The sequence below is a fragment of the Opisthocomus hoazin genome, chromosome 6, assembly GCF_030867145.1.
Source record: "Opisthocomus hoazin isolate bOpiHoa1 chromosome 6, bOpiHoa1.hap1, whole genome shotgun sequence".
NCBI classification, from domain to species: Eukaryota; Metazoa; Chordata; class Aves; order Opisthocomiformes; family Opisthocomidae; genus Opisthocomus; species Opisthocomus hoazin.
The window spans coordinates 66,425,814-66,438,008 of record NC_134419.1 but is presented as its reverse complement, the minus strand read 5'-3'; the positions used below and the strand labels follow the sequence as shown (position 1 = coordinate 66,438,008).

The 12,195-nt window shown below is 47.5% G+C and overlaps 1 protein-coding gene across 3 annotated transcripts in view; it reads left to right on the top strand.

The window, feature by feature from the left end:
* Window positions 1–12,195, top strand: part of SH3PXD2A (SH3 and PX domains 2A) — a 269,372-nt gene that overhangs the window by 39,870 nt on the left and 217,307 nt on the right. For all 3 annotated transcript variants that reach the window (XM_075423671.1, XM_075423672.1, XM_075423670.1), the window contains exon 2: window positions 6,110–6,190. In XM_075423671.1, the coding sequence (XP_075279786.1) occupies window positions 6,110–6,190 (81 nt within the window). The remainder of the gene's footprint in view (window positions 1–6,109; window positions 6,191–12,195) is intronic.

Sequence of the window (12,195 nt, the reverse complement as noted above, 5' to 3'; positions counted from 1 at the left end):
GCCCCAGCTGAGTTGTGGTCCCTCGGAGACTGTTGTGCTGAAAGGTGACGTCATTGCATGGCAGCGGTGGTGGACTCACCACGGCCTTGGGGCTGAGCATCTGACTTCATCTCTGTGGGAGCTTCACAGGTCTCGCAGTGCTTTTGAGGGCCTTTCAGATGCTGGTTAGGTGGGCAAGGAGCCCATGCTGCGCTCACTGGATCCAGAGTCAAATGTGATCCAAGCCAAGTGAAGGCACAGGTGATGCGGGAGGAGGACTTACATTCTCCATGCTTATTCCTGGGGCATTTTACTCTCCCTGCTGCCATGTTCTTGTATAGGGCAGGGATTGAGGACACTGGGGGCCCTCACCCTGGGGAAACCCTGGCTACTGGTGCCATTTTCTTGTGGGGTGGAAGAAGGTACCTAAAATCAACCGCACTGCTTCTGGAAAGCAAACAGCTTTGCTGCTTTGGCCTCATGGGTACCAAAAGTGCTGTCTATAGGCTGTTACCACTGCAAATCTGGGTCTGGGCCAGCACTGGTTTGTGCTCGTCAGAACATCTTTGGCACTAAAAGGGTTATGCAAGCAGTAAGTCAGTGCAGTGCCCGTACTCCAGTAATTTAGGGCACAGATGTATGTTGACTTTCTGGAGGGCTGTTGCAGTTTGAGCTCTTTTAATGTAAACTCCACCAACTAAATGAACCAGCTGAAACTGCTGGGAATTGGGCTGACTGCACAGAAGCAGACCAGGGAGCGTTCACATGCTGAGCTGTGCTGGTGGAACATTTCCAGCTCACAGGCAGTGATAGCATCTGAATATGGGGGAAAAGGAGTGTCTTTTCCAACTCAATCATGATTCACTGGAGTACAGACACCCAACACTTTAATATGAGACTTTGAAGAAGCTGACATTCTCCAGGATAAAAGGGGCTGTCGTGATGGTATCTGCATACAGATTGCACCATAGCGTTGTTTTTTTCATTCATAAAACTTTCTTAATAGCTGGTATTTACTGTAGTTACTTATTAAAGGTTAACAGCACCCTCTCGTACGTGTGCAGGGAGTGATATTTCCAGCCTCTGCTCTTCAGTCTTGTCTTTGCCAAATGCTCGTGTATTTGTGGATGTTCTTATCTTGGTCTCATCAGACTGTTCATTTCAGGCATTATCTTCCACTCCAGCTCATCTGGCTGTAGGAAACGAAACATTAGTCTCTAAAAAGCCAATTGAAAAATCGGTCACATGAGAATAACGTGAATTCTTTACCGCTGGGATTTGTGCCAGCTGGAACTGGATATTTTCCATTGAAGACAAGACGTGCAATGATAAAGTCATGCCCAATGACATTTAAGTGAATGCTTCTTGTAGTAGGAAGTCATCTCTCCTCATCGCTTGGTGTAGGCAGTAAAGGAAGAGCAATATCTTCAGTTTGCAATAAATTTTCTGCGCTGTGGTGGGTAAGATGGAAGTTTCCCAGAGCTAGAATTAAACAATAATTAGCAGCTGATAAAATCCCCCTGACATCCTGCACCTTCTCTCATGCAGCATGAATATTAAGAGCTGCTTATCAAGCTTAGTTCCTGATTAATATTCTCCAGTTTGTACAGGCCCGCTTCTTGTTTCTCTGAAGGAGGATTTATTTTAAAATACATAATAGACTAAAAAAAGACTGGGTTTGTGAAACTAATAATTGAACATTCTTAGTGGCTGGATCACCCAGTGATTGTGCAGTGAATTGTCTGTAATTTGTACTTCAAATATTATTTATTGTTAAGTACTTCCCCCCTCCCCCATATTTTTAAGGTGAAGCATTTGAATAGCAGCTGTGCTTTGACTCCTTTAAGGTCATAAACACGGCAGATACGTAAAGCAGATCTTTTTACCTTGAGTGATTAGTTATTGTAATTACTTGTGATTTGCAATCACAATTAAAGTTTAGTTCTGTGTACGTATGGACTGTAGGAGAACACTGTACTCACACTGAAGAGCTTGATCCAAGAGATATAAGATACTTTGTTTTGATCTTCTTTTACCAAGAAGCGGCACGCTGAGAGCCCAGGACTCTCCCATGGGCAGGACCAGCGGTGTGCTGAAGCGGTGGCTCGCATGGCTCGGTTTTGAGGAGCCATCAGATGTCACACAAAGCCTCCCTTGGCTCTGCAGACAGCTCGCGAGGGCAACGCTGGGCCTGCCGGGCGTTCGAGCATGGGACGGCTCGACATATTTGTCTGATATTTCCTGCTGCCTCCTTGTCCCATTGCGCTTGCATGACCTCGGTCTCCCCCAGGACTGCTTCTCTTGTCCTCCCCAGGGATATTGTTGATCACTTTCACAGCAACCCATTTTAAGAGCTGAGCAAAAAAATGACGAGGTAAGCTGGTGTGATGTTTGCTGCTCATCAAAAGGTTATGGGTCCGACTCAGGCAGCAGAAGCGAATAATCACCAAACTCTGATCTCTGAGGGAGAGAAATGTGATATCTAAGGCTTCTGAAACCTCTAGACCTTGCTTTTAAAATCTGGCATTTTACAGATCTTTTCTGAGTTCAAGCAAACAGTGATTCCCTATTATTTTAAATGGCAGCTTTCAAGAAGCAATTTGATTTACGCGAATAAGCAAAGAAAATCAATAGCTATTTCAGATTTTGCACCTGCATCCCACCATGCAGATTTTGAGCTCATTCGTTTCTCGCTTCACAGAGCCCTGAGTGATTAAAGGATTTTCTTGCTCCTGCTATGATCTTTCCTTGAAATAGAAGTCAGTGCATCTGCATGCTGCCCAATTCATCACTTGCTGAGCTTGAAGAGACCCAAGGCTCGAAAACATTTAATTGCTATTTTAGACATGCAGCAAATTCCTGGCTTGACTGAAGTCAGTAGCGGTTTCATTCCCACAGAGCCTGGGTTTCAAAGCTGGGACCGTATCTGCACTGTCCAGTGGGGTCCTGCTCCTACACCCGCTCCCTGCACCAAACGCACCCGCCCTCTTGCCCAGAATATCCCTTGGCACGCAGCTCAGCCCCAGCTCATGTGATGGGGGTGTTGTGCCACTTACTGCACCATGAACCACTGAACAATGCTGGACTCTTAGAGCAAGATTAACTCCTGTCTGGACTAGATCTTGATCAAGTAGACTTGCAGACGGATAAAAATTTTGGGGACACACAGTTTTTGTGGGTTCTGAAGAGTAGCATGGGGAAGCCTGAAGTGGCATGAAAGTAAAAAAGCCTGGATGTCTGTGGCACATGTGTTTTATTGCTAGCTTCTGGAGAAAATATGCATAATTAAAGAAAAATTATCATCTTTATTTGCATGTACAATATGTTTCTCCTATCCCTGTCTTGTCCCCTTTGTGAGAACCCAGAGCCAGAATTACAGTATCTGAAGTTGCTTTTGGATCCCAGTCAGCTCCCATCTGTCATGATCTGTTTTTAATCAAATGGGTTTTCCATCTGAAAGTAGCGGTTGGATAGAGAACGAGTAGAAATATTTGTGTTGTGAATTAGCTCAGAGTGAAGCTACAAACTTTTTTTTTTTTTTTTGCTTCCACAACAAACACATGGAAAAATATTCTTCAGTGTAGTGTGGCTGGCCTGAAAATTGGCAACAGCAGCTTCCTTCCCAGGCTCTGACTCCTCTGGCGTGTCTGAGCGGGTAAGATTTTTAAAGGGGACCTGAAGTCTTTGTGTTACCCACTCTTCCCTCCCCTTCATGAAGCAGGGCAGTGCTGGTGTCACCCTTGTGCATGTGGGTACTACAGGAGGGAGGTTCATGGCTTGGTGTTCCAGAAGAATGTAAGACACCGCAGAGGAATTACCTGGTTTTGCTGAGAGTTGTGTTCTCACCGCTGACCAGTCTTTCCTTTGCCAGTCTCGATGGTCTCTGCTCTGGTGGGAGCAGCAGATAGGTGTGATGTGATAACCGAGTCAAATTATGGCTCATAGTCCTTACCCTCAGTGCTCTATGAAAGGCCCCAGATCTCCTTAACGGTCTGTGCTCAGTGTGTCCAATTCTCAAATACCATGAAACTGGACTGCAAGAGACGGGGAGCAAACTGCCTTGCGGACTGGAGTACTGTGTCCAGTTCTGGGCTCCCCAGTTCAAGAAGGATGAAGAGCTACTGGAGAGAGTCCAGCGGAGGGCTACAAGGATGGTGAGGGGACTGGAGCATCTCCACTACGAGGAGAGGTTGAGGGAACTGGGCTTGTTCAGCCTGAAGAAGAGAAGGCTGCGAGGGGACCTTATAAATGCCTACAAATATCTGAAGGGTGGGTGTCAGGAGGATGGGGCCAAACTCTTTTCAGTGGTGCCCAGCGACAGGACAAGGGGCAACGGGTGCAAACTGAAGGATAGGAAGTTCCGTCTGAACAGGAGGAAGAACTTCTTCCCTCTGAGGGTGATGGAGCCCTGGAACAGGCTGCCCAGGGAGGTCGTGGAGTCTCCTTCTCTGGAGATATTCAAGACCCGCCTGGACAAGATCCTGTGCAGCCTACTGTAGGTGACCCTGCTTCGGCAGGGGGGTTGGACTAGATGACCCACAGAGGTCCCTTCCAACCCCTACTATTCTGTGATTCTGTGACTGAACATGGTCATAACAAGCAGAGAAGAAAGTGAGGCTGCAGGATCTGCATGGTTTCCAGGACATCAGATGACACCTCTCTCCTACTGGGAACGAAGAAGAAAGGAAAAATCCCTCAGTGGTCCTTGGAAAAGCATTGTTAAGCCTGTTCTTCAACATCCCTCCAGGGACTTTCATGCAATAGCTTTTACCATTAAAAGCACAGAAGCAATTACCCTGCATCAGCACCGTGAAAGATAGGCTAGTGTCTCGGCGAAGATGGAGAAGAGGGTGACACTTATCCATCCCCCATTGCTGAAGACAGAGTTTCACATCTGCATCCATGGCGAAAGGGAGAGCTCCTGCTGCAGCGCAAGGGCTGAGGGAGGAGGGATGCTTTCCTGTTTCCTCTGCCAGATCCTTATCTCACTCCATTTGTGAAGCCTGGAAATTGCTTTAAAGACCCAGGAGCTGGCCTAGCTGCGATTTCTATTACTTTGGCATTGCGTAGTCACTCTCAGGGGTCACCCTTGATGGCTCAGTCCTGTGTTTGCTGAAGTCTTGTGCATCTGTCATCAAGGCAGCAGGACCAGCATTTGGCCTGAAGGCCAGTGTATGAGAGAGCAGAATTTCGCCCCCCCCCCCCTTTTTTTTATAATGTTTTGGAGGTATTAGGGTCAAAAGGAAACATTTATGTGTTATATACATGTGTATGTGTGTGCGTGTGCTTGCGAATCATTTTTTTTTATCACAGCTTCCGGCAAAAGTGTTTCTGTAAGATGATTGTTTTGAGCATGGACTAGGGCTGGATAAGGGAAATCCTGGGCTTGTTCTGGGCTTGTGTTGCTGTTTTCACTGATGTAAGAAAACAGTGTCACTCTCGCTGACCTGCTTTCTGTCACCTTAGAGTCAGTCAGATAGGTGCCAGAGGTGCTGATGTGACTCAGCAAGGGCTGCGTGCTGTAGGGTTGAGCTGTTGTCATGCATGTACAGGTGTGTGTAAGAGGTTGTATTGCATGGCTGTAATCCCACGACCCCCCTGGAGCTGAGTTCCGTTTGAATTTCCTTGTTGAACTAGAGCCACATCTTGTCTGGGAAGAGCCATGGTCACATCTCCAAATACAAGGAAAACCTGGAGCATAGGGTTGGAAATCAGCAGTCCATGGCGGGCTGTTACTTCAGGAGCAGAATAGCTCTCCTGACTGTGCCTGCGACGTGCCCTGGGGCCCTCCAAACAGGTAGAGGTGGAGGGCAGGGTGTGCCACCAGGGACCAGAAAATGTGCTGTCCATCAGTTAAAGCTTTCATTCCAGGGAGAGCAAAATCAGCGGGAACTGGTGATGGGGATGGGCAAGGGAACACTGGGTGCTCTCCTGAGACCTCTGCTAAAGGCTGCAACAGAGCAATGACTTTAATTTAGGCTAGTCCTGCACCCAGGGTTGTATTTCTCCTTGTGAGCAGGAGCGGCTGGTGAGATGCGGAACTTACCTGTACTGACTGTTCAGCCTGTGGAGGTATCCTGTGCTTCAGAGCCAACCTTAACTTGTATTTTTTTTTTTTTTCACTGAACAGGTCTATATCATCAACGTGACATGGTCTGACCTGACTTCCCAGATCATCTACCGGAGATACAGCAAGTTCTTTGACCTGCAGGTAAGTCTGTCTTGTCTAACATAAAATATTATTTCTACTCACACTTCTAGTCGCGTTTCCAGCTGGGTTAATAGTGCGTTTAAATAAAGCTTTGTGCTTGTTTGGTCTGTTACATGTCATGATCTTGAAACTTTTCAGACTCTGTCCTTGTAGGGTATGCTCACAGGGAGTAACTTGCACTGTAAAGACATTTAAAGCTGACATTTTCATGAATGGTTCCTATTGAAGAGGGGATCTAATTTTAAATACTTCAGATGCACTTAGAACAGAAAGAGAGCTACATTTTGGGCCCCCAGAAACTACTTACCCAAGTCACTGAAAACAACAGAGCTTTTGCACACTCCCACAGCAGTTCAGTAATGGAGATTGTAGTGGAAACCTTCCAGACCCTCCTCCTAACCATCTACCCAGCGAGCCGATGTCCTGGCTCCTGCTGTTTTGTACAGCTCCCTTGCTGCATTCTGTGCCTGTGTATTTAGATTTCATCGAAAGCTTTCTTGGTGGATAGCTGCTGACTGAAGTCTGAAGCCAGGAAATGAGAGAAGTCCAAATGACAAAGTTTCAGTGTGGGCATCAACTACTTAATTTCTGGTACTGCTCCCAGGCACCTGCACAGATAGTGAGAGCTTTCTGGCTGGTGTCCTATTTAGCAATAAGCCAGATCCATTGATACCTTTGTATCATCATACCTTTGTAGGCAGCGAAACTATAATTGCCTGGGGTGCAAACAAAAGCTGTGGTTTGACAGGCTTCTGAACTCTGGGGGAAATGTCGATTTTGGGCTGGAGCTTGTGGTTGGAGCTGGATTGTGGTTAGAATATCAAGCAAGTCCTCACAGCCAGTGTTAAGGATGTACGCAGCTGAGTGGGCTGTGTCCTGGTAAGTAACATTGAGCCTTTTTGCCATGATAAATTAGGAAAAAAGGGATTCCTCCCTTTGGTACCTGATCTGAGATCTCTTGAAGAGCCCTAGTTTCATCGCTGCTCCCCCTTTGTGTGTCACATCTGGTACTTGGACATCTGAAGCTTGCCTGTTTGCAAGCTATATGGTTACGGCCTCCTGGCTTTTCTGGTGGATAAGGGGACTGTTTCTATGGCCAGGCCTGATTTCTGTGTTTGCTGTGTGGCTAGAAGACAAAAGAGGGATGTTCTTAAGCTTTCTCTTCTGCCTCTCTCCAGTTCTTACTGGTCTGAAGCACTAGGCCTGGCAGTCCCACTAACAGTCAGTGGCTTCTCTGTGTCAGATGTACCTGCTAAAGTTGCACAGCTCTGTAATCACAAACATTAGTTGTCAGCGTGCGGATAGTGGCCAAAAGTGTTTCTTTCTCTACTTTTTGCCCCAGTTCTGTTTTCATGTATATGTTCTTCTGGGTCTCCTGGCCTTTCCTGGTGGGTTTGAAAAGTTCCCATCAAGCGTGGAGTTATCAATGGGGTTAGTGTGTTGGACAGGAAATGATGTCTCAATCAGGGAGTGAGTCCTGAAAGGTCCCATTGATAAGTGCAAGGGGGCCTAGCGCCAGTGGAAAACTCCTGCTTGCACAACGCTTCTCCCCCCACGAGAAAATACGACAAGAAAGTAACAAAATTCCCTTCCTTAACCCTTTTCCCTCCCAGGGATCTCTATCAGGGCCACCACTGCGTGAGCAGTGACAGCCCTCTGCAGCAGCCTCTTTGGCTCTTGCAGCATGAGGCATGTAGTTACCGAAACTCAGGTCTTCACCTGGGATTTCCATGGTCTTGTCATGTCTCTGTAAGCACATCACTGTGGCGATCCGTGCCTCAGTTCCCCAACTGTTAGATGGGGACAATGCCCTGTGTGCTCAGACTCGCAATGAGGTGCTTTTAGGCTCCCAGAGGTGATTCTCTTTTTTTTGCTATTATTTTTTTCTGGGCTCTTGATGTTGCCAGAGCACCTCTGAGGTGAGGCAAGTGAAATGGACTTTGGGTCTTGAATTGCAACTCGCATTTACAACTGTAATGAAGCTTGCAAAGGGAGTTGGAAGAGCGAATTAAGTGTTAGGGTACTTTGGGTAACCCTTGCATTTTGAGAAACTTATGGCTTCATGTGCACTGATTCTTGCTTGATGGCAAATGCTGTGTTACCACAGCACGTGGATAAGCGGGCACCAAAAGCTTCACAGAGAAGCTCTGCAGCCGCTTTTCCAGCTGTTTGCAATTGCTCAGGCTTAATGCTTGATTAATGACTCCCTGTACCTGGTGAACCTGCTTCTAGTGTCAGGCAATGGCAACAGGGAGACCTTAGCATTTAGAGGAAAATCCTCCTGGTGTTGAAAAGCAGCTGTTTCAGGGTTTGGCAGTGGAGGATTCCATGTGTTAGCTGTCTGAACCATGGCTGGCCTGTAATGGGGCTCTAGGTTGTGCTGCATTTTTCCTTGCAGACGTTGATTCCCAGTCACATTAAGATTTCATGAATGCAAGAGCAATGTTTCCAATGGAAAGCCAAGAGCAGAGTCTTTCATGCTGAATGTTGGAGAGCAACATGGGGGTGCCAGCCCACATCCCCCAAACCCCTGAGGGGCTGAACCTGGCTTTTGATTGTGGACCACGTGGCAGGTGTTGAGGGTACCCATCTGCTTGTTGAGGATCAAGGTAGTCTCCTTAGATCCCTCTCACTTTGCTCCAGATAAGGAGATGACCTGTGATTTCCAGATTTTTGGTGGAAGCGTGACCTTCTGACCTATCACCAGTTGGACCAGGGTTTTGCAAGCTGATACCACACATGGTAATGTGGCCTGAACATAATTGATCTACTTTGGTAATGTCCCTTCTTATCCCCATGTGGCCCTTCCAGCAGAAAATCAAACAAACGCTCAGTGAGTAAAGCTCAACTGGTTAGCGGGCACCACTCATGTCCAAAACAGCTGGAGTCTGCAGGTCTCTGCCAGCTCCATTCGTCCCACTGTGTCCATGACAGAGCTGCACTTCAGGGCTTCCTAAGCCTGCACGTGTCTTGTTTGCTCTTGACTGGAAGGAGAGGAACAAGAGCTGACTTGTAATGAGTTAATCAGGGCTGCAGTGCCTGGTGTTGACAGTGACACTGGATAGGACCCACGGGGAAACCTGGGCGGCTGCCCAGGGCCAAGGAGGGAGGAATACAGGTAATGAATTTCACTACTGAAATTTCATGTTTCTTTAAAATTAGACAGCTCACCCTTCCCCGAACAGCTGTCTGGGAAGTGGCTCAGTGGTTTTGAGCACCTTTGCATACTGGGTACTGGGCTTTTTGAAACACTTCTAGCAAATCCTCCCAGGCACTGCAAGCGGTAAGAGGCTGCTCTGTCCCAAGGATTCAAATCCCAAAAGTGTTCGGTTGTGGTATTTCAGCAGCGCATTTGCTTGAATGGGGAGTCATGTTGTTTCCAAGATGAGTAATAGGGCAGCGAGACTGGGATTTTGAAACTGGAGTTTGCCCCGTGAAGGTGTGAGAAGTACAGCAAACAGAACCCCATGCAACAAGCCAAGCGTCAGCCCTGTGCTGCTTCAATGAGGGCTAGACATCTATAAATACAGGCTGAAATTAATTCAGGGCGTTGCTGCATCATTTAATTGTGCAACCAAGTCACATCTGCTGCTGAGCGTGGGTCAAATGATGGCAACAGAATACACGTGGGAGCCAGTAAATAAGATTGAAAGTATTGAATTACCTCTGCATAGATGAAAGTGTTACGATAAATTGCTTGTCAAGTCCAGTTCTCTGTTGTCTGTCACCCTGGAGAGGCATTTGCACCTGAGCATCACGTGGGGTCAAAGCCACCTCCTAATGTAATATTTAAGTGCTGCTTTCTCTTGCACTCTGCACCTGGGTGCTTGGCTCTTACCTGTGATGCAGAACGGAGGAGCGTGAGGTGCCTGTCACTTGGAGAGAGGGCGATATGAACATCACCTGTAGCTAGTGCTGACCCTCACGGGAGGCTGGTGGCTTATTAAGGCACTTTCCCCGGATGCCACCCGAGGTCTCCCACCATCGCTGATGGATTTGCTGGTGGTGGTAGCAGAATCCTCTCCTGAGTTGGTAGTTCTGGTCGGCAGTGCTCCTGTTGTCCCTAAAGATGCTGAGAAAGGACACTGTTTTGTTGGGATAGCAGGGATAACTCCTGGCATTTCCACTGTACAGTGAAAGACATCTGCAGATGTAAGGCTCATGTTTTTCTTGCCAGAAAGTGCTTTTAGAGGCTCTTAGCAGGATGGGGATTTGCAGTTGAGTGTGTGCATATGTTATTACCCAAAGCATGAGGTGGAGAAGTGTGGGGATGCCTCCAGCTCACTCTCCCAGTCACCGTGCTGGAAGCTACAACAACATTTGCAGCTGGCAGGTATGAAGGATGGCTCTTACGCCACTCACCACCTCACCCTGCCAGTTGCTCAGTAGCACCTTGGGCTTTCTATAGGTGTTATGATCCCAGTTGGGTGCTGCCACTTGCTGCCAAGAAACCCTCCTCTCAACAGAGCGGGCAGTAAAAACGTGACCATGCTTCAGTGCCTGGTGTCTTAGCTTGAATCACCAGCGGCTCATATTCTGCATTTTATCCAGCAACTGCAAATGTTCTGGTCTGATTTCGTGCCTTTTACTCAGTGCCTGGAGTCAGAGCATGAACAGGACCAAAGCCTCGGCAGAGGGACCAAATCTTTCACTCAGATACCGGCCTCTCTGTTGCTCCTGTGAGAATGGCTGGGTCTCCATTGTGGAAGATCCTTTCTCACGATTGCAAAACACAGCTTTCTCCAAGGCAAAACACAGCAGCTGGCTTTAGCCACGTGCCATAATCCCACTGGTGTTTCTGGCCATGTGAGGGGCGAACGATGTCCCCGCCAGAACCGTGGCAGAAATGTTAGGTAGGCAGATCGCCGTCTCTCTGCACAATGACCCACACAGATATTTTGGCTGCAGGGAGACATCTGAAATGTCACAATTTTGAAAAGGCAAATAAACAAGGCTCTGTTCAAGCATTTGCTTTGTGTATCAGTTAGCAAAAAATTATCTGCCTGATGCAATCTGCTGATCTAAGCAGGTTTTCTTCAAAGTGGTACAGAAAGAGGAACTCACTAGCAGCCAATTAGAACATGAAAAAAATAAAGATTATCAGGAATTTTATTAGGGAGCGGAAAGAGATGTAAGTTGTTTCCAGGCTGATAATAAAACATAAAGAGCTTCATTTGTTATTGCTAGGGTCATCCTGATTGTTTATAGTGCTATAATGGAGTAACTGAGCATTGAAGAGGACATTAAACAAAAAAGGAACTATAAAAAAACAGTAATTGCAGTCTGTGTCTCTGCTTTTGTGACTCTGACTGGAGTTCATCTGAATGCTGCTGCTATTGATCATTCTTCCGTTATGTGCTTGTCTGTACAAACATCCCTTTCTGTGTTACTCCAAGCTGTAGCACTCTCATTTCCAGGGAGGTAGCTGTGCCACGTGCCTGACCACCCTGCATTTCACTGGGTCCTATGGCTTGAAACAGGACCCGGTGGCTTCGGGGTGCAGGCTTTCTGGGGCAGGGCAAAGGGGGAGTTGGCACAGGGTTCTTGCAGGCTCGGTGCCTGAGGAGACCCTGATGGAACTGTGTATATTCACTCCATTAGCTGATTTGGGTTAATTACCCAAGTGGGCACCCACAGTCCCGAAATCTGGTGGTCCAGTGCAGTCTAACTCAGTAATGACTGTTTCTGTAGGACCTGTGATATTTCCTGGTTTAGCTCTGCAGGAGCGGTGAATGGACAAGCTCAAGCATGCGCTAATTTTATCAGTATTGTAGAGTGTAGGTAAGAATGCAATGGGGCAAGCATGCTCCCGCGTTCACAGGTGGCAACTCCTAACCTTCAACCTGCCAGGCCTTTTTAGTAGGGTGAGTAAAGTCACCACCTGGTCTCCTCACCCCTCCGCAGCAGCAGGGTCACTCCGCGATGCGTGATGCTCTCTCCCATCGGTGCCAGCCCGCGCGTAGCTCCTGGCACTGCGGGAAGGGAAGGAGGGCTGTTGATGTGGC